At 67.7% G+C, this 19,968-nt stretch overlaps 7 protein-coding genes across 7 annotated transcripts in view; 3 read left to right on the top strand and 4 right to left on the bottom strand.

Moving 5' to 3' along the window:
• Window positions 1-1,169, bottom strand: part of EMIHUDRAFT_457951 (hypothetical protein) — a 2,352-nt gene extending 1,183 nt beyond the window's left edge. The window contains exon 1 of the mRNA XM_005776025.1: window positions 458-1,169. Within this exon, the coding sequence (XP_005776082.1) occupies window positions 458-1,044 (587 nt within the window). The 5' untranslated portion in view covers window positions 1,045-1,169. The remainder of the gene's footprint in view (window positions 1-457) is intronic.
• Window positions 1,170-3,080: 1,911 nt separating this feature from the next.
• Window positions 3,081-4,133, top strand: EMIHUDRAFT_239384 (hypothetical protein; the record flags this gene model as incomplete). The annotated part of the gene is made up of 3 exons (XM_005776024.1): window positions 3,081-3,704; window positions 3,786-3,870; window positions 3,949-4,133. The coding sequence occupies 3 exons, from the start codon at window positions 3,081-3,083 to the stop codon at window positions 4,131-4,133; spliced, it is 894 nt and encodes a 297-aa protein (XP_005776081.1).
• A 354-nt stretch (window positions 4,134-4,487) lies between these two features.
• EMIHUDRAFT_457950 (hypothetical protein) lies at window positions 4,488-6,468 on the top strand (the record flags this gene model as incomplete). Its single annotated transcript, XM_005776023.1, has 6 exons — window positions 4,488-4,669; window positions 4,873-4,945; window positions 5,078-5,185; window positions 5,753-5,875; window positions 5,992-6,096; window positions 6,166-6,468. The coding sequence occupies exons 1-6, from the start codon at window positions 4,530-4,532 to the stop codon at window positions 6,466-6,468; spliced, it is 852 nt and encodes a 283-aa protein (XP_005776080.1). The 5' UTR covers window positions 4,488-4,529.
• Window positions 6,469-6,640: 172 nt separating this feature from the next.
• Window positions 6,641-9,345, bottom strand: EMIHUDRAFT_457949 (hypothetical protein; the record flags this gene model as incomplete). Its single annotated transcript, XM_005776022.1, has 9 exons — window positions 6,641-7,094; window positions 7,212-7,287; window positions 7,700-7,828; window positions 8,044-8,138; window positions 8,295-8,384; window positions 8,455-8,487; window positions 8,535-8,578; window positions 8,656-9,013; window positions 9,181-9,345. 9 exons carry the CDS (start codon window positions 9,340-9,342, stop codon window positions 6,822-6,824), a joined length of 1,260 nt encoding a protein of 419 aa, XP_005776079.1. The 3' UTR covers window positions 6,641-6,821.
• A 4,091-nt stretch (window positions 9,346-13,436) lies between these two features.
• EMIHUDRAFT_116320 (hypothetical protein) lies at window positions 13,437-14,896 on the bottom strand (the record flags this gene model as incomplete). The annotated part of the gene is made up of 3 exons (XM_005776021.1): window positions 13,437-14,028; window positions 14,248-14,366; window positions 14,408-14,896. The coding sequence occupies 3 exons, from the start codon at window positions 14,894-14,896 to the stop codon at window positions 13,437-13,439; spliced, it is 1,200 nt and encodes a 399-aa protein (XP_005776078.1).
• Window positions 14,897-16,069: 1,173 nt separating this feature from the next.
• On the top strand, window positions 16,070-17,131 carry EMIHUDRAFT_239378 (hypothetical protein; the record flags this gene model as incomplete). Its single annotated transcript, XM_005776020.1, has 3 exons — window positions 16,070-16,278; window positions 16,523-16,593; window positions 16,782-17,131. The coding sequence occupies 3 exons, from the start codon at window positions 16,070-16,072 to the stop codon at window positions 17,129-17,131; spliced, it is 630 nt and encodes a 209-aa protein (XP_005776077.1).
• A 271-nt stretch (window positions 17,132-17,402) lies between these two features.
• Window positions 17,403-19,968, bottom strand: part of EMIHUDRAFT_457948 (hypothetical protein) — a gene marked incomplete at its 5' end in the record, with an annotated part of 3,947 nt that continues 1,381 nt past the window's right edge. The window contains 6 exons of the mRNA XM_005776019.1: window positions 17,403-17,741; window positions 17,894-17,990; window positions 18,232-18,272; window positions 18,335-18,461; window positions 18,539-18,848; window positions 19,050-19,362. Coding sequence (XP_005776076.1) covers window positions 17,544-17,741; window positions 17,894-17,990; window positions 18,232-18,272; window positions 18,335-18,461; window positions 18,539-18,848; window positions 19,050-19,362 — 1,086 coding nt within the window. The 3' untranslated portion in view covers window positions 17,403-17,543. The remainder of the gene's footprint in view (window positions 17,742-17,893; window positions 17,991-18,231; window positions 18,273-18,334; window positions 18,462-18,538; window positions 18,849-19,049; window positions 19,363-19,968) is intronic.

The following is a 19,968-nucleotide window of genomic DNA, read 5'->3' as shown; positions in this document are numbered from 1 at the left end:
GGTTAGGGTTCGGGTTCGGGTAAAGGTTCGGTTTCGGTTTAGGTTCGGGTTTAGGGTTAATATCCGGCCCGGATTAAAAACAAAAAATTTGGGGGGGGGGGAAAAATTTTAAAACCGCCCCCCCGGGGCCCCAGTCCCAAAATTTTTTTACTTTGGGGGGGGGTTACCCCCCCAGGCTGGGAAAGCCCCAAAAATATGGGCGGGGGGGGGGGGGACCCTTTTGGAAGCCTTTTTTCCTGGGAGGGCCTTTGAAAAAAACCTTTTTGGGGGGGGGAACCCTTTCCCCCCCCGGGGGGGGGGGGGGTTTCGCTTTTTGGGGAATTAAAAAATTCCCCCCCCCCCCCCAAATTGGGGCCCCCCCCCCCCCCCCCCCGGGCGCGCGCTCGAGGCGTCTCTCCCCCCGCGGCGCTGTCTGGGAGGCGGCTGGGAGGTGTGGTGAGAACCGCGGCGCATCTAGGAAGCGTCTCGCCCTGCGGCAGCCACGGCGGCGAGGTCGACTCCGTCGGGGAGCCCGGAGGCGGCGCCCGAGTAGGTGCAGCCCGCCACCTCGGCGACCAGTTCCGGGTCCCTCTCCAAGTCCTGCGTGTACGTGTGGTGCTCCTTGTGCATCGCCTGCTCGTGCAGGAAAAAGGCAAAGGACGGGACCGAGACAAGCCGGCCGACGAGGCTGTTGAGCGACTTTGTGCGGAAGGCGGTGTAGTGAAGGCACTCGTGCTGCGCGGCGAAGCCGAGCGCGGACAGCAGGAAGCCTTGCCAGAGCAGCAGCAGCAGCAGCAGGAGCGGCGGCCACGCCTGCCGCCACAGCGCCGGCACAAGCACGCCGTCGGTGAGCATGATGGCGCCGCCGGTGGCGAGGATAAGGGAGCAGTTGCCCGCGAGCGCCACAAAGCCCTTCCCGTTCGACTTTGCTGCCAGCTCCTTGAGCTGCGCCGACGAGAGCGGCCGATCCTTGCGCTGCGAATTTGGGAGCTTGGACCAGTCGTCGCCCTCCGCGTGCATGCCGCGAGCGTGCCGCGCGTCGGGGTCGGCCGCGTCGCGCGTCATTTGCGGTCCACGTGTGGCTCCCAAGGTGTACCAGACAGACTCACTCCCTCACACACGGTCGCAACCCTGTCCTCTCGAGGTTCTCGAGGTTCTGGTGGATTCCTTTGGCCGGGCTTGGAGCGACCGTGTGCGCAACGAATGCGAGTGTTCGCGAAAATTCTTTTTTGCTGCACTTCAAGTCAAGGCGAGGCGGACACAGAGAGAGAGAGGTTCATGGAGGCAACCGATGCGAGTCGACTGGTGTGTGTCGTCGTGGTTTCGTATCAAGAATTCTCTCTCTCAGGCGGACACACAATGACAAAACGCAAATGACGCATCGCTGGCACCACCCACACCACAGCGACACCGGCGGGAAAACTTTTTTTTTTCTCCGCCCGCTGAGAGAAGAGAGAATTCTTGATAGGAAACCACGACGACACACACCAGTCGACTCGCATCGGTTGCCCTCCATGAAACGGCGGAGCTATTCTCGCGCCCACACCACACCTGGCTCCAACGTGGACACGCCCATAGCTGGGGACACTACTAGGTCACGCATGGCATCACAGAAGTTTTATCTCTGGGCCCCGAAAGGCATCTCTAGCAGTGTCGTTACACATGCCCCCTCCCCTCCTGGGCGCATGCGCCTCACGTCTCGCCAGAGCATAAGCCCTTGGCGTGTGGCGAGACGAGTTTTTCGCCATCGCAGCGAGCAGCAAGCCGCCCGCCGCAAACAGCCGGAGGCATCGCCACGGCACTGGCTGCGCCGCGGTCCCGCACCCGTCGACGCAGCTCCCCCCGCGGAAGACCGCGCGTAGCAACGTCTTGACGATCGAGATGAGCGTGCCTGAAGCTCGCCCACCTACTGCCCCTGAGAGTTGGTTATTGAGTGGGATCAGCTCCCCCCCTTGGGATCGAAGCCGCCACAACCTCACACCCAACATCCCAGGCGGGATCAGAAGGGGACTCCACACCGGACACCGCCCGGGCACAGCCCCCCTACCCGTCGGATCGCACAGAGGGCCCCCTCGGAGCAGCCCACACACAATCACGCATCGGCAGATTGAGTGCCTGAGTCAGGCAGACAGCACAGACAAGAGGAGAGAGAGGAGAGAGAGAGAGAGAGAGAGGAGAGAGGAGAGGGTGAGGGTGTGAACACACGTGAGGAGTGGGGGAGGGTGTCTGTGGTGGGTTGTAGTCATACTACGTGGTTACAACCACGCGCCCCTCAGGAGCTTAAGGTAGAGCTGAGCGTCCAAGACGCCTCGGTGCCACCCACCGGCGTGAAGACCATCCGGATCTATCTGCCGCGTCCTCCGTACGCAGCAGTCCCCGCGATGGCCCACGGTCCTCCGTCGCCTGGTTGAACCCCCTGCCTCCCGGTTGACCCCCCGGTCCCCGTACACGACCATGAAATAAACTCAAAGTCCACCACAGCCACCAGCCTCCACCTCCACCCGCGAGCCGCCACCGCTGCCGCCCGCGACGCCGCCCGCCGCGTCAGATAGCCGCGACGCGCGCATCGAGTCGCGTCGGAGAGCCGCGCCGCACCAGCAGCAGCATCTGCACCACCAGCAGCAGCAGCACCACCACCACCACCACCCGAGAGAGAAGCGCACCTGCCCGACGCCGCCCGCCGCGTCAGACGCTCGCGACGCGCGCGTCGAGCCCAGTCGCACAGCCGCGCCGCGCCAGCAGCAGCATCGGCACCAGCAGCAGCAGCACCACCACCACCAACAGCAACAGAGACAGGCAGTGCAGGCGCAGAGGCGCTCGCAGAGCGGCGCTCAGCGCCGCGCACGCCACGCTGCGGACCGTCGGACGAGCGCACCGTACGTCGGCGGCGAGCCGCGTCGCCAGCCGTCTCGCGAGAGAGCGGCGCCGCCGCGTGCGCGCAGCAGCCGCCGCGGCAGAGGCGAGCCGCGGCGACGTCCGCACTAACGGATAACGGCCATTGGCGGTCTCTCTCTCTCTCTCTCTCTCCGCCCGCTGTACCCCTCCTTGTGGGTTTTAGGCACCCCACCCCGCTCAACGCAATACTCCACGCCGATACACGTATGACGCCTGCGCTCAAGCTTCATCCTCTGCGCACCGCCGTCGGCCGCGAGGTCGCCAACGCTTCGATCTCGGAAATCCTCGCCTCGCCGGCGCTGCAGCAGCAGTGTCGCGAAGCGCTCAACGAGCATGGCCTGCTCCTGTTCGCAAAGCAACAGCTCACGCCCGCGCAGGAGGCCGAGTTCGCCAAGCTCTTTCCGTGGGACGACTCAGTGCCCATGCTGTCCGAGTGCGCCGGCCCGTTTGATACGGCGCAGAGCACCGGCGTCACGGGCATCCCTGCAGGCGGCAGCATGCCTGTTGACAGGTGGAAGCTGCCGGCGCTGCCGATGGTGCAGTGCCAGGGAGCGGGCCCGGTGCGCGACCACCACGGCGTGCCCGACGGCACGCTGTGCGCCTCGCAGTCCTTTGCTGAGTGGCACACCGACGGCGTGCACGACACGCCGCGCTCCACGCAGCCTCCCGTCGTCACGGCCATGTACTGCCTGGCGACGCCGAAGCAGGGCGGAGAGACGCTGTTCGCCTCGGCGCGCGTCGGCCTCGAACTCCTGCCCGAGGCGCTCTGGAGGGCCTCCTCTCTGGAAAGCACCGAGGAGGAGCCCGACACCTTCCCCTCAAGCCGTCCTGTAGGCGCTCCGTCGTCGCGCTCGAGGCCTCGCCGGCGTCTGCGACGGGCGCGTCGAGGACACGTGCCCGACATGTCCGAGGCTGCTTGCGTAGGCCTCACCGCAGTCTTCGACGGCCGCTTCCGCGAGATGGTCCCCGGCGGCACGCGCGCGACGCCTCACGAGTGTGCTCCAGACGGCACGCCGCCGGAGGAGGCCTTCCCCGAGAGACACTTCCTAGCCACTTCCTAGACACTTCCTGTAGGCACGCCGCCGGAGGAGGCCTTCCCCGAGACCAACCGTTTCCCGGTGGTGGCGAAAGACATGCGCGGGAGAGAGACGCTGTACGCCGTGGCGCCCGCCTTCACGCGCTGCCTGCTCGAGGAGGACGGCACGCCCCTCGGCACTGAGGAGGGACAGGTAGCGCTACTCGACGAGATGCTCGGCTGATCTCGGCTGATCTCGGCTGATCTCGGACAGGCGCTACTCGACGAGATGCTGCGCGCCGCGCTGCGCTTGCCGCCGCCGCCGCCGCCGCCGAACGCGCTGGCGGACAATTGCGCGGCGGCGGCGGGCGGCGCGGACGGCGCGCGTGAGTGGGCGGTGCCGCACGACGGCGCCTCGCCCATCCCTGAGACGTTCAACTTGTACGCGCACCGCTGGCGGGTGGGCGACCTCGTGGTCTGGGACAACCGGCAGATGCTGCATTCGGCGTCGCCGTCGCCGCGGTACGAGGGGCGCGGCACCCGCCTCTTCCACCGCGTGCGCATGTCGTCGCGCGCGCCCGTCGTGCCCGCGGCCGCCGCGCCCGCCGCCGCGCCGCCGCAGCTGCGCCTCTTCTGCCGGATGTACGCGGCGCAGCAGCTACTCATGTGCGGCGCGCTCTCGCACGCGCAAGCGTCGCTCGCCGAGCCGGCGGCCTCCGTGCTGCAGCTGCCCGCCTCCCCGCCGCTGCTGCTCGCGCCGTTCCTCCTCCTCCTCTTCTGGTGCGCTCGCCCCCGCGGCCCACGAACCGCGGCGTGCCTACAGGAAGTGTCGAGGAAGTGTCGAGGAAGTGTCTAGGAAGTGTCTAGGAAGTGTCCCCCGCGGCCCACGCACCACCGACGGCACTCGCGCGCGCATCTCTCGGCACCGCCCAAGGCTCGCGCAAGCGCAGTGCGCACTCACTCGCGCCCCGCGCGCCTCGCAGCGCGCCGTCGGCGCGGCTGCTCGCGCTGAGCCTGGCGCTGAGCCTTGGCATCATCCTGCGCAAGATGCCCTTTGTGTGGGACTTTCTCCTCTGGGACTTGCAGACCGACGCCGCGTTGCTCGCGCTGCTGCTGCTCTGCGGGCCCGCCGCCGCCGCCGACGGCGATCGTGCCGTCGCCCTCGCCGCGCCCATCGTGCGCGCGCAGTACGTGGTCTTCTATGCGTGCACCGCGCTGTGGAAGGTCAACGCCGCCTTCCTCGACGCCTCCGTCTCGTGCGCGCCCATCTTCTTCGCGCAGCTCCTCGATGCCTATGTGCCCGCCGCTCTCACGCCCCCGTGGCTGCCGCCGCTCGCCCTCGCCCTCGCGCCCGCCGCCACCATCCTCGTCGAGGCCGCCATCCCCGCGCTGCTCTGCGTGCCCGCCGCCGCCGACGGGCGCGGCGCGGGCGCCGCGTGCCGCCGCCTCGGCCTCGGCCTTGGTGTGCTGCTGCACTTGCTCATCTCGCTCACGCCGGCGCCAAACAACGCCGGCGCATTCTCGCTCACCATCCTCGTCCACTACTTCTTCCTCGCGCCGCGCCGCCTCGCCGCCGCCGCAGCGCGCCCTGCCGTGCTCGCGGCGAGCGCGCTACTCGCCGTCTGCGGCTTCTGCCGCGCGCCGTCCGACCTCGCCGTCGGCATGAACCTCGGCCTGGCGCTGCTGTGGGCGGCGGCGCTCCTCACGCCGCCCCCCGCCCCTGCCGCCGGAGGCATCAGATCGCCCCCTCCGCCGCCCCCACCGCCGCCGCCGGCCTTGGCACGCGCGGTCCGCCGCGTGCGGCTTTGCGCCCTGGGCGTCGCGGTGGGCTACGCACTGCTGCTCCCCGTGCTGGGCCTTCAGGACATGATGGCCAGCACCATGTTCGCCAACCTGCGAGTCTACTCGGGCTCCAACCACGGCATCCTCCCCACCGGCCTCCTCTTCGGAGCTCTGCCCGCCCTCGACGGCGGCGCCGCCGCGTGGGTCGAGGCCACGAGCTCGCGCGCCATCGCCGGCCTCTATACCCGGCGGAGGCGACGCACCTCCTCTACAGGAAGGACACTTCCTAGACACTTCCTGTAGGCCTCTACCCGGCGGAGGTGACGCACCTCCTCTCGCCGACGGCGCGCCGCCACTTGCTCGCGAGCGGGCACAGCGCGCGGCAGTTCGGCCCGTACATGGCGCGCGTGCTCGGGCCACAGGCCGTGTCGCCGCCCGCCTCGGAGCGGCCGCGCGGCGGCGGCGCCGAGGCGTACCTGCTGCCGTTTGTCGAGCTGCGAAGGCTGCTTGCCGAAGCGCGCGCGGCGGGCGAGGCCTTCGACTTGACGTATCGGCGGCGCGAGTCCCCCGACGGGCGGTGGCGGCGCGTGCGGTACGCGCGCCGCCGCGACGGCCGCGAGACGTGCGTTGCGCTCGGCCGGTGGCCCAAGGGCAGCAGGTGCAAGGCCGAGGAGCGTGCCTTGCTGACGACCGCGCCGCCGGCGTGGGCGATGAAGCTACTGCTCTTCTTTCCGTTCCCGGTGCGGCTCGAGGAGAAGATGGGCGTCGAGAGTAAGGAGCTTGGCTGTGTTTGCTAGAGCCGTGTAGCGGGGGAGCTTGCCCGGACGCCGCTCGCCGGGGACAGCGCGAGCTGCGACGTGCGAGCAGCGACGAGGGGCGCGGGTTCGCCGGGGAATCGCCCAGGCCCCTCCCGCCCTCGCGGCCCCAGGCCCCACAACGAGGAGCCCACAACTTTTTTTGGCACCTGTGTGAGTGTAATCTTTTATCACACACCTCGCCACACCGCCACCGGAACTCGCCGCGGACGCGTCCTTTCGGCTTCGCGGCAAATCAACACACAAGCGGCAAGCCACCCAGGCGGGCTACGACGTCACCCCAAGTTGCCACACGCACACGACAGCAGCACGAGCCAACTCCCTCCCACAACCACCTACTCGCCCCCCGCCGCGGCGGCCGCCGCCTTCGCCGCCTTCAGCTTCTTTGCCAGGTCGGCAAGGCCCGCCTCTGCCGCCGCCTGCGCCGCCTCGTCGCCCGGTGCCGCGCCTTGCTCGAGCAGCCACTCGGCGATCTCCGCGTGGCCTTGCTCGCACGCGTACACCAGAGGCGTCGCTCCGCGCCCGTCCGCCATCTCGAGCAAGCCTGGGGCGCGGGGGAGCAGCCACTGCACCAGCGGGAGGTGGCCCGCCGCGCACGCCTGCACGAGGCGAGCCGGTGGGTGGGCGCGTCGGATGTTGGACGGGGGGAGAGGGTAGGGAGAGACAGAGTAGGGAGAGAGAGCGAGTGAGGTTGAGGGGGCGGGTGGGTGGCACGCCTGCACGAGCCCGGAGCAGCCGTCCCCGTTCACCGAATCGACCGGCTCGCCCCGCGCGGCGAGCAGCTCGCACAGCTCCACGTGCCTGCAGACAGAATGTGCAGACAGCATGTGCAGACAGCATGTGCAGACATCATGTCAGGGGCGGGGCAAGCGAGGACCGGAATCGCCTCGCGCAGCCGCACGTGCCCGCCAAAGCAAGCGAGCTGATCCGGGCCAATCTCGTCCAATCAATCTCGTCCAATCTCGTCCAATCTCGGCCAATCTCGTCCACTCCCTTCCAATCTTGGCCTACCTCGGCCTATCTCGGCTAATCACGTGCCCCCCAAAGCAGGCGAGCAGCATCGGCGTGTCTCCGTCTCCGTTCCGTGCCCCAGCGCCGCCCGCGCCGCCGTCGCCGCGCAGCAGCCGCTCCGCGAGCGCGACGGCCCCCGCCTGCGCCGCGTGGTGCAGCGGCAAGTTGCCTGGCGAGTCCAATCGTGCGAATGAGCTCGAACTGTGGGGGCAGGTCGGAGCTTCTCGCGCGGTGCAGCGGCAAAGTGCCTGCGTCGCTCGCCTCGCCCACCGCAGCGCCGTGCTCGATCAGCCACAGCGCCGTCGCCGCGTCGCCTGTGCCCAGACCCGACCTCAGAGCTCGAGGTGTGCTCGAGGTGTGCTCGAGGTGTGCTGCGCTCGGGGAGGTGTGGAGGCAGCGTCGACGAATTTCGGCAGAGTGTCGACGAGGTGTCTTGGGAGTGTCGAGGAGGTAGGAAGTGTCTAGGAGGTGTCTAGGAAGAGTCTAGGAAGTGTCGACGAGGTGTCTTGGGAGTGGCTCGCAAGCGTCTAGGGAGCGTCGCCGTACGCAGACGCGTAGTGGAGCGGCCGCACTCCGCCGCCGTCCGCCGAGTCGACGGAGGCGCCCCTCCCGACCAGCCACTCCACCGCCTCGAGCCTCCCCTCACCGGCCGCCAGCATGAGCGGCGTCCGGCCGAGCCCGTCACGCACATCGACCAACCTCTCCGCCTCCGCCTCGTCGTCGCCGCCACCGCCGCCGCCGCCTCCTTCGCCGCCGCCTCCTCCGCCGCCGCCGCCGCCCGCCTCCCTGGCCTGCACCGCCTCCATCGCCTCGAGCGCGACGGCGGCGGTCTCGTTCCGCCCGTTCGAGGCGGCAAGGTGCAGCAGCGTGTGCCCCCTCTCGTCCACCTAGAAGGTTCCTAGAAGGTTCCTAGAAGGTTCCTAGAAGGTGCAGCAGCGTGTGCCCCCTCTCGTCCACCGCCGCGGCCGACGCGCCGGCCTCGAGCAGCGCCTGGGCGGACGTGTCGTGGACGTGTCATGCGCACGACGGTTGGACACGTCCCGAGCCGCGTCGGGCGGCGCCTTGGCCGCCTCGGTGTTGCCTCGCAGGCACGCGAAGCCGAGCGGCGTCAACCCTCCCTCGGCGCACCTAGGGACATGTCCGAGACGCGTCCGAGACATGCCCCGCAGCCTCGCGCCTCCCACGCCCTCCCTCGCGCGCGCCGCTCGATCTCGGAGGCGGCGGCGGGCCCGAGCGCGCTCAGCAGCCACGCGATCAGCTCGGGAGAGCCGTGGATCGCCGCCTCGTGGATCGGAGCCTCGCCCGCCCCGTTTGGCGAGTCGAGCGCTGCGCCGCGGCTGTGCAGCCACTCCGCAACCGGCAGGTGGCCCCAGCGGCAGGCGACGGAGATGGGCGTGTCGCCCTCCTCGCGGTCGCGCCGGTTGACCTCGAGCGCGCCGGCCTCCTCCATCGCCTTGAGGTCGTCGAGGCTCCCCTCCTGGCACGCCACAAAGAGGCCCTCCTCCTCCTCGTCCGACTGCGGGGCCGCACGGCGGGGTCAAGAGGCGGGCCAAGAGGAGGCGGATGACGGCATCAGGAGGCGGAGCAGGGCGGCGTTGGTCAACCGCGGCGCGCGTGGCGCGAACGGGGATGGCGACTTTTGCGGGGCAGCGCCAGCCATCATGCGATCTCGCTGCGGCGCACCTCGCCGGATGAGTCGTCGCTGCGCTCGTCGCCCTCGCTGTCCGATTCGCGGCCCGCTTCGTCGTCGCTCTCGGACTCCGCGCGCGCCTGGGCGCGCGACGGCTCGTCCTCGTCGTCCTCGTCCTCCTCGCGGCGACGCTTCCCACGGCCGGAAGGAGCCATGTGACAGTGAGGAGAGACCACTTCACAGCCTTGTTATTGAGAAGAATTCTACGAATACACAAGCCCCTCTCACAGCAGACTGGCACGAACTAGCACCACAAAAGGCACAGAGAAGAAAATACCTCTATGGCGCTGTGCGCTGGCCTGTGAGAGGTTGAGGTGCGAGCCCTGGAGGCCCTGGGGATGGGGGGGGACTACCCGCGGGCTTAGAAGGCCCGCGCGCAGGGGGGTGGGGCATTGAGACCGGTCATGAATGACACGCATGTTGCGAGCAGCGTTGTTGATGTTTTGCGCATCGCCACTGACGGCGGCGCGCGAGAGCTGTTGCGAGTGGTGTTGGGCGAAGCCCCGGGCGCTGCCGGAGGCTGTGCCGTAGTCGGTGCGGTCGACGGCGTTCGGGCTGCCGACCTCTTTGGCGAAGTTGTGGATGATTCTCTTGGTTGGCGGCGCGATGCCGCCCTGGCTTTCGACGAGACAAATTTTGACGATTCCGTTCTTGACATGGAGCGCGTCGTAGTACTGTCCCTTGTGCTCTTTGACCCAGCCTTTGCCGGTCGCATGGACGAGCGGGCCCTGTGACTTGTGGCCGCGCTCTTTGCACCCAAGAACCTTGAGCAAGGTTTGGTCGAGGGTGTTGCCGAAGCCAAACTTGTGGCCCAGTGACGCACAGCATCCGCCGTGTGCCGCCGCTCCCTGCCCAGCCTGCCTCGTCTTTGTGAGGGCGCTAGGCACCTTGACCTCGTAGTGGACATCGCGCTGGGACTGCAGGTCCCCGCCGATCTCACACATGTCGGTGACGTGCCCCTCGTTGAGATGGAAAGTCGTCTGAGGGTTCGCCTTGTCACCGAGCACGAGCTTGCCACAGGCTCGTGCACGGACCATGTTGGCCGCCGCATACATGGTGCCGTTGTGACGAATGTTGTGCTCGCACGGAATGTCCTTCGATCCGTTTGCAAGCTGGTCGCCCTTCCGCATACCGATGGTGACTGTCTCACCAGCCGCCTCCTTGGCGTCGTACACGTACTTGGCGCAGGAAATGTAGTAGCCGTGGCGGCGCTGCAGCGCCGTGGCAAAAACCTCCGAGGTGATTTTGGAGGAGTGCCGGCCGTCGGGGCAGAGGTCGAGCCACGCTCCCGAGGCGAACTGAGAGACGGCGATGAAGCGTGTCGCCTGCCGATGTTTGACGCCGTTCGGGTCGTCCATCTCAGCATCCAGCTGCTCGCAGGCGGCGAGGCAGCGAAGCCACCGCTCGTGCGACGCAATCTGAGCGAGCGTGCCCTGTTTAGGGACTGGAGAAGTGCTCTGCTCAGAGTAGAGGTCGGAGACGGGCGGCATCTTGCTAACGAGCGGGAGGCCGGACGGACGGTAGTACCCAAGGTTGTAGTTGTTGACCATCCCAAAGTCGACATGCTTGGCACGGGCGCGGTAGACGCCCCAGAGCTTGATGCAGCGGTCGCGGATGGAATTGTAGTATTTGTTGAAGTGGACGAGTAGCGGCGGTTGCACGAGGGGCGGTGCGCCGCCGGCAGCAAGGGCGTGGCCCCGGTAGGCTGGCCTGTCACGTAGTGATGGCCAGACGGCGAGGAAGGCGGCGACGAAGCACGCGTCGGCGACGTCGGCGTGCCCTCCAATGTTTGAGCCACCTTTCGCCACCGAGAGCTGCACCTCCTCCCAGGCGCGGTCGAGCTCCTCTGTGGGCGTGCCGTTTGCCCTGGCGAGGATCTCGAAGGAGGTGCGCAGCCGCGGGAGCACCACCGTGTTGAGGACGGGCACGATGACGTCGGGCAGGTGAGTCCGCATCCAATAGTACGGAGTACCGTTGCGCGTGCGAAGCAGCTTGTAGAAGAGCTGCGAGACGTCCGGGTCTTTATCGGTGTCACGCAGTTGGTCGACCTCGTCGAGTACCTTGAACCTGCTGGCGAACGTCTTGCACAGCTGGTTTCGCTCGTACTGGCGACCAGCGTCGGTGTCGGGCGCGACAAAGGTGCCGACGACTTTGACACCTTGGATCTCGCCCTCCTGCTGCTCGAGGATTGCAGCTGGGATGCCGTCGACGCCACCCGCCGGGCAGATGGCCTTGATCTTGGCGTCGTTTGACACGCAGCCGCAGTCCTCGAGTCGGTTGGTCTGCAGGCGCTCGAAGGCGTCTGCAGCTGTCTGCTCTGTTCCGCCAACACCGACGCGGCGTGGGTGGCGCATGTACGTGTCGTCGGCTTGGCACAGGATCTCAGCCGCCCGAAACTGGCACGAGCGACACACAGACACAAACAGGCTCACAAGACACACAGCCAGCTGGCTGCCACACACCCTGAGTTGGCGTACACATAACTCGGGGCCACATTCTCCTTGTCGCCCCCCAGCACTCCAAGGTGCCAAGAGAACAAACAACAGCACAACACACCGACAGGCGACAGGTGCGAACGTGTGAGGCTTGAGCAGGCTTGCTCCGCCTCTAGCAATCTCGCCGCCAGCCGCAAGGCCTACTGCTGGCCCTAACTCGCCCTCATGGGAGATGTCAACTCATTGTATGAGTGTAGATACCGCGCGGAGCGCGCTGGCACCTATGTGCGCGGAGCGCACCGCGGTACCGGTAGAGTCTAGACACATGAAGACAGTCTGTTGCAGTCAGTTGTGGCCACGCTTTAATAGAAATCCTTGGAGCACTTGGAGTGCGGTCATCAACCTCACGCCCAGGACCGGGGAGCTAAGAAGCGCACCCAGTTGGCCGGACGCTCGGCATCGGGTTGCGGGCAAGAAAGCCCTAGCCCCGGGGGTGCGCGTTCGCAGGGCCATAACACGGGTCTCCGAGGGTTGGTTCTGCGCTTTGGGTTTCCCCTAGCTGCGGAACGCCCCCTCTACTCGGAGCTAAAGAATACTCTCCGAGGGTTAGCCCCGCGTACCAGGTTTCCCCTTAACTGCAAGGACGCCCCCTCTACTCGGAGCTAGTGGACACGACACTAACTACTGATACGAGAATACATACCGCCCCCACGCAACTACTCGAAGATAATACGAGAATACGCAGCTGCGAGACGCCTATAAAGAAACAGCGAGGTAAAGTTCGGCGGCTATGATAAACCGAAAGTTGTCGTAAAACGCGGGCGAAAGCAAAGCAGAGGGCGGGCGCTTTCTGCCGCAGCGATGCCCGCAGCCTGTCGAGCAGCTTCCGCGGCGCACATGCGCCGCGGGGTTGAACGACAGCCGCGCCTCTCGAGCCACCCGTGCCACGCGCGGCGACGCGCACCCTGCGCGCCAGTCGGCGCACTGGCAGTACTGCACCAGCCAGCACGGCGTGGAGCAATGCATCCAGGGCATTGTGTTGGGCGCCAGCCAGCATGCCTCAGCACAGAGCAAGAGCGCATGCTGCGCACCCTGGCGCAGCACCAGCTCGCCTCCAATCAGGCACTCTCACCACTGCACAGCCGCCCACGAGCGCCCGCAGCTGCACTGCTCAACGCTCAAGCTCAGGAGCCTCCCCTTGTTGTCGCAGCTTTGTGCAGTGCAGCGTGCGAGCAGCGCAGCGCCAGGCAGACCCGTGGCACGCCCGGGCGGCTGTGGGACGGAGGCCCGCCGAGCGAGTGCGAGCCGCATCGGCGGCCATGTCTCCCGCAGCCGCGAGCGAGCGGTGCAAAGAGGCAGCGTCGCGCATGCTTTCCGTAACGGTCACTTCGCAATCCCACACCTCGCCCTCCTCAATCCTCAAAATTTTCTTCGGGGCGCGCTCCGCGCGCGGCGCTCCGCGCCTGACTCCTTGAGCGGCGTAGGCGCTGGCTCGCACATGTTCTGCAGCTTGGCAGAGGACACTGTGGCCGTCGAGCGCCGTCCTGGCAATCCTCGCGCGCACCGCGCTCGTTTGACGTTTCGCGGCTTCCTCCTCGCTCCGCATCGCCTTCGTGTTCGTCTCAAGCATGGCACAAAGATCAAAGACCAAAATCAAGGTTTTGGAACACTGTACACGCGAGCTGTGCCAAGTGAACTGGAACTAGCCCAGACGCGTAGCGTACAATGTCCGATGTGTGTATATACGTATTTCACACATTCCAGACGTCTCGTCTCGTCGCACGTCGGGACACAAAGACAAGCAGCGACGGCGCTCACTTCTCGCGCACTTTGTGGATCAGGCCGATCCGCTGCGCGGCGCACATGGCGGCGAATGCCAGGTCGAGCCCCTCTGGCGGCGCGTGCCTCGCGGCCCCGCTCCTGCGGTGGTGGTTGTCGTGGTACGAGTCGCCGCAGGAGGCGAGCGAGAGGAGGCTGATGTTGCGGCTGCCGCAAGTGGACTCGACCGCGCTCGCGTGGTGGCAGAGGCTGTTGACTGCGAAGGTGGCGTGCCACGCCGTCGCGCGGCCGAGCGTGCGGCCGTGCTTGAGCAGCATGGCGGCGGTGGCCCACCGGTAGCTCCGCCCCTCGACCGCCCCAAGCAGCGCCGTCCAGCCGCCTTCGATGAGGCCGAGCACGTCCATGAAGCACAGGTCCACAAACAGCAGCTCGGGCGCCGCGCGGAGCCAGTCGGACACGTACTCGGGCCGCGTCGCAAAGTTGCGCCGCTGCGTCATCCACAGCAGGTGCGCGTGCAGCCATCCGTCCGCCACCGGCGAGTGCGGGTCGCGGTCCGCGTCAGAACGCCTCTTGTCGGGGTGCGAGGCGTCGGTCGGCGCGTCGCGCTCGTCGCAGAAGCGGTGGTGCCTGACCATCACAACTTGTGTACTCACCATTCATGGTCGAGAAGCGGCGCCGCCTGACCATGCCTTCCGCCGCCAGCCGAAGGTGGGAAGGGTGTCCCGGGCACGAGTGCGCTGCCCGCCTCGGGCGACCTCTCGCTCAATCGAGGCTCCTCTCGGGCAGCGCTCAATCTCGGCTCAATCTCGGCTCAACGCGGCGAGCCTTCGGTGAGTCGACGCCCACCACAGCGGCCCGCGCTGCGAGGCGCCGCACGCGCAGACGCCGAGGGCGAGCGAGACGAGCCGAGGCGCGTCGAAGGAGCGGTGGGAGAAGTAGCGGTGCAGCAGCGCGGAGATGGCGAGCTGGTGGCCTGCGGGCGGTGCGGCGGAGGGGGGGGGGGGACAGGTGGAGAGGGTGAGCGGTGTGGCGGGGGGGCAGAGGCGCGGGCGAGAGGGCGCTGCTCGCCGAGGTGAAAGAGCAGCCACGCGCAGAGCAGCGTCGCGGCGCGAAAAGGGTCGAGCAGCGACGGGCCGCGGCCGATCGCGGCGAGCGCCTCGCACGGCGCGAAGAGGGCGAACTGCACCACGCCGGAGAGCGGTCCGTAGGCGTACGTGTAGGAGGTCGCGCACGAGAGGGAGAGGAGGAGCCGCTCGTACAGCTGCCGGCCAGACGTGATGGTCGGGTCGGCTGCGACGGCCCACGGTCGCGCCAGGTCGGCCGCGACCGCGCGGGCCTCGCGAATAGCGCCGCCGACTCCGCCGCCCAACGCGGCCAGCCCCAGTTCGGCGAGCCCCGATGCAAGCGCCAGTGGCGTCTGCCACGAGCGGCTCAGGACGAGGGTGCGGTAGTACCACCAGAGCGTCACGGCGAGGGCGACGGACCGGGCGGCCATTTCAGGTTTTGCTGACGGGGCTCGCGTCAATCCCCGAACGCAACGAACTCGTGAGCAGGGCGTGGCGCCAAGCCGCGCAGGCACGGATCATCCTTTTCTTTTTTGTTTCTTCCCGCTTGCCCGCCGTGTCGCCCCTGCTCGAACTGGGAGTCTCTCTCACCTTCTCAGTGTCAGTCAAATAAATTGCTGTTATGACCCCCGCCCAAATGAACACACCATGGGACCTGGTTGGTAGTCGTGGCAGGACAAATACCAGGTCTTTTTTGTTTCTTCGGGAGAACGGATATCTCCTTTCTTTTTGAGCTAGCCTTCGATGTTAGGAAACAAAGCAAGGCGGACATGGCATATCGCTCTCGGGCCCACAGACATCCCGCACACCCGCCGCCCCCGCGCGCGCCCCAGGCCCCACCCCGGCCGGGAGAAAGGGGAGTGACAGTTTGGGGCGGAAAGTCGAGTATCTCGCACTCCATGTGCGAGAACGCAGAGATAAATGAAAGCCGTCCGGCCCCCAAGTCCGGCTCACGCGCCCCGAGCTCACCGTCTACCGCACTGACGGCACTTCCGCCCCCTCGCTCCCAACCCATCCACCTCGCCGAGTGCCGAGGTGCGCGATCTCGGGCCGCGCCGCGCAATCTCGGGCGATCTCGCGCTATCTCGGGCGATCTCGGGGCCGCGCCGCGCTATCTCGGGCGATCTCGGAGCGTCGCTCGCGCGGCGGCACACCTGCTCAAAAAAAGGAAGGGCCCGGTTGGAGCCACGGGGCTCACACACGTGCTCGCTCGGTTCTCGCCGCCTCACTCTGCGCCACTTTTGAGGCGTTGGCGAGGGCCGGTGAGGCGGCGCCCCGCGCGGCGCGTTCATCGCCCTCCACGCCGAACCCTGCGCGCACCGCTCATCTTGGCCCTCCTGGGGTTACTCTCGCGCTCGCGCAGGACCCGGGGGACTCCCTTCCCGCCATCTCCGACGGGTTAGGTCGGTTCTGCGCCCCTTGTGGCGCCTGTGCATGTTCCGCGTGCCCGCCCGCCAAGGCTGGTGCCAAGGCCAAATCAAGTGCCAGGCTTCTTTTTTTGTTTCTTCACGCTTTGCCCGCCGGGGTGTCGCCTCTGCTCGAACTGGGAGTTTCTCTCACCTTCTCCGTCTTTCCTCCTGTGTTTGTTGGGCGTGCGGCCGGGCATGTTTTTGAATGAGAAGTATGACGCAATGGACGACACGAGTCTATTTTACATGAGCTCGCCGCTTCGACGATGTGACGTGCGCTTCAGCCCGGAGGGGCTGGACAGGCCCGTTCAAATTGGAGGGGAGCTCAGACACTGCTCCTGGTGCCGCTGCTTGGCCGCCGCGCTCGCACTCGCTCCGCTCAATGACATCGTGAGGCTGCAACGGTCTGCGAGCTCCTTTCGCCCAGCGGGTCCACCACAGAGTTCTCCCAGTCATGTGCCCAAATGCGCGCCGTTTTCCGGTGTCATATCCCCCCCTCCGAAACCCGCCGACTTTGACCGGGTCCGGTTCTACCTCACTCTCATCTCTATACTTTCAGATATAAAACGTCAGATCTGTGCCAAAGGGCTGGACCCAGTCCTATAGGGGGCCAGCCCCCGCGGCCCCCCAGAGTTTAGCCTTACTTAGGCTGCAGGCAAAAGTCGCTCGCTGCCGTCTGAGCTCGAAAAAAATCGCGATTTACACCTTTATATCGAAGGGTTTTGACACCGATTATATTTTATTGCTTGAAAATTGTTAGGTACTCGCTCCTGTACCCGCCGCTCACAGTTCACACTCCAGTGCACTGTGCACTCAACCACACTGCTCGCACCTCTTGCCCTCGCGCACATCGAGCCCGCCCTCACTCCCATTCTCAACCCCCGCCCCTCTTTGCTACAGACTGGAGAGGCGGCCGTCGCTGGTGCGAGCTGGGCCGCCTCCGCCTCCGCCGCGAGCCTCACCGAGCAGACCAACGGCTGGCGGCTGCCGCGCTCGGATGATCCATCCACCGACTCACGCTCCATCATCGCCACCGAGGGAGATGGGTGGATGGCGCGGGGCCAGGACCTCGAGGTGGCACCGGAGAAGTGCACTGGTGGCCGGGTTTGGAAGGAGTGCGGCTCGAAGTGCACGCGCACTTGCGAGTCACCGCCGATCATGCCGTGCGTGATGCTGTGCGTGGCTCGCTGCGAGTGCCCGGCTGGCGCGCCGATTTGGCACAACGGTGCCTCATGCATTTCGGCGGAGCAGTGCTAGTTCAGACGGCTGCGCAGTGCAGTGCGTCTTGACGGTCCCTGTGTGGCTCCGCTCGCGTCTCGGAGACGGCGACGACTCGAGTGTCCCCAACACACTCCGTGTGGATCCGTTTGCGAGTCGTTGCGACTTGCGTGTCGCCCCGCGGCCGGCTCTCCCTCTGGCTCTGCGCACTGCGCTCTGGAGCGTCTGGCTGTGGCTCTGGGTCGCCGGCACAATCATGGTCGCCGGGGCGCCCGGCGGCCCGCCGCGGCGCTCTCCTCTTTGTTCATAAAAAGACATGTCAAATAATATATTCTATACGATGCCTCGTGTATCCGAGAGAGGAGGTGTCAAATACTCGCATCGCGTCTTGGGGCTAATCCAGGTAAACGAGAATGTGTTGTAGCAATAGACGGAATCGATTCGCCCTCGCTTAGTCAAACGTCACCTCTGAGCGCTGCCTCGGCCGATTCCACAGCGCGCTCGGCCAGATCGCGGGAGAAACGGCGACGTCTTGGCGCGGGCGCAGGCTCCGCAGCACGCCGGGCGTCGGGATCCCGTGGCTCTCCGTGTCGGTGGCCTCCGGCTCGCGGTCTGCTGTGAAGAGGTCGCGCAAGTCGGGCTGCAGCTCCTACCCCGCAGATCGAGTCCCGGCCTCAGGCACGGTGGCTGTAGGGAGCGGCGGCTGCATTGCCCGTGAGGAGTCTCGGAGGACACGGTCTCGCTCGGCTGATCTGGGGGCTGATCTCGGCTGATCTCGGCTGATCTCGGCATGGCACTCGCCCGTGCTGCCGCGAGCCAGCGCGGGTTGTCGGCGCGGCGCGCCCTCGGCCGCGCCTTACCGCTGCCCGGCTCTTGCAGGCTCGGCAGCGGCCCGTACCTAGAGGGTTCTTAGAAGCTTCTTAGAAGGTTCCTAGAGGGTTCCTAGAGGGTTCCTAGAAGGTTCCTCGAGGGTTCCTCGAGGGTTCCTAGAGGGTTCCTAGAGGGTTCCTAGAAGGCTCGGCAGCGGCCCGTACCCAAACGGCGTCGCACCGCAGCTGAGCCTCGGCTGGCCTGCACGCGTGTGTGCCTTCTACAGCTCTTCGACTACACGCGTCTGGGCTGCGGAAGATGGCGCGCGCCGTGTGGCCTCGTGCAGCGGCGCCTCGAGGGCCCGACTCGCCTGCTCACGGCACGAGCCGTGAAGAGACGCCGTCCCGCATCGGTTCGAGGGCGGCGGCGTGCCTCTCGGAGCGCCCGCCGCTCCACCTCTTGCGCGAACAAGTCCCGCCCGCGCGCCTCCTGCTCCGCCTCCGCCGCGACGGCGCGCGCGCGCAGCAGCCCCGAGGAATGAACCGACGGGGCGGCGAGCCTACCGCGCAAGAGGCGGAGGGGTGAGGGCACCCTTCGGGCAGGGGCGGACACTCGACCAGAACAGCGAGCCTCGACGCCGGCGCACCGCCGACGGGCGGAGGGGCGAGCAGCGCCCGCACGCGCTCCGGGTTCCCGAGCCGGAGGTGGGGTGCTGGAGGAGGCTCCGCCGGCCGTGGGGGAAGAGCGACCGTCACCGGCGCCGTCGTCCCGAGCGGCGCCGCAAAACGAACCTCCGCCGCCTGGCCCGCCCCGTTGGCGCGCGGCTCTGCCGCCGCCTCCGTTCCCGCCTCGGGCGCCGCCTCTCGGCACGCGTGCATGCCTGGGACCGCGTCGAGAGGCGCATCCGCGGATGCTCCAAAGGGGGAGGGCGGAGCGGCGTTGCGGCCTGGGCTGGTCGCGCCGGTGGTGGCGGCCGGTGGCGGCGGGCGGGGCGCGGGCGGCGGTTTCGCCGCATGGGCCGTCCCATGCTGCGGCTGGCCTCGAGTGGGCTGGCCTCGGTGGCCTTGGGTGTGGCGCGTCTGCGGCAGAGGGCGCGGCAGAGGCTGGTGCGGCTGGGCGAGCGAGAGAGAGTCTCGGAAGATGGCACTCGGAGACGGGACGGCGCTGCGGGGCGGCGCGCTCCAGGCGGTGTCGGAGGAGTAGCCGCTCTGCCCCGGGGTACCGTCGCCCCCGAGGCCCCAAGGCACACCGCTGGAGGCCCAATGGGAGGCGCTGCCGCTGCCGGCCGAGGGGCGGCCTGGCGTCCACGGGGTGCCGCAGCCTGCCACAGGGCTGCTGCCGCCGAGGCCGCCGTCGAGCTGGGCCGGGGAGGGCGCGGCGGCGGTGCCCGTGCCCAAGGCCCGCCCCGTGCCCAAGGCCCGCCCCTTCGCCTCGCCCTTCGCCTCGCCCTTCGCTTCGCCCTTCGCCTCGGAGGCGTCTGCACCGGAGGGGAGGGCGAGCCAGCTGGTGCCCTCCTCCTCCTCGCCCTCCTCCTCTCCCTCCTCCTCGCCGCCCTCCTCCTCGCCGCCCTCCCCCTCCCCGCCCGGGTCCGAGGAAGACACGTCCGCGACACGTCCGCGACACGTCCACCCCCCCGCCGGGGTAGCCCCAAACCCCTTTGCCGGCGTCGGTGCAGACTGCAGCAAGCCCGCCGACGCGCTCCTCGCCTCCTCCTCCGCCTCACCCCCCGCCTCCTCCGCCTCCGCCACTTCCGCCGGTGCCGCCCGCCACAGCCCGCGCCTCTCAGGCAAGCCTCCTGCTGGCGCGTGCGCCCGCCGCCCCTCGCCGCCGCCGGCAGCGGCCTCGCTCGCGTCCAGTTCCGCCGCCTCTCCGCCTTCCGGCGCCGGCGGCGAGAGGAGCAAGCGGTGGAGGGTGCCGCTAGGGCGCAGCAGCACCGCCGCGACCGCCCCCTCCTCCCCCCCGCCGCCCTCTGCCGCCAGGTCCGCAGAGACGAGCGCCTCGGCCGCGCAGTGCCGCACCGTCCGTGTGCTGAGCAGCCGCCAGCTCCGCGTGCAGTGCGACTCGAC

This window comes from Emiliania huxleyi (assembly GCF_000372725.1).
Source record: "Emiliania huxleyi CCMP1516 unplaced genomic scaffold EMIHUscaffold_287, whole genome shotgun sequence".
Classification (NCBI taxonomy): Eukaryota; Haptophyta; order Isochrysidales; family Noelaerhabdaceae; genus Emiliania; species Emiliania huxleyi.
The sequence above is the reverse complement of the archived record's forward strand: the minus strand, read 5'-3'. Positions and strand labels throughout refer to the sequence as shown.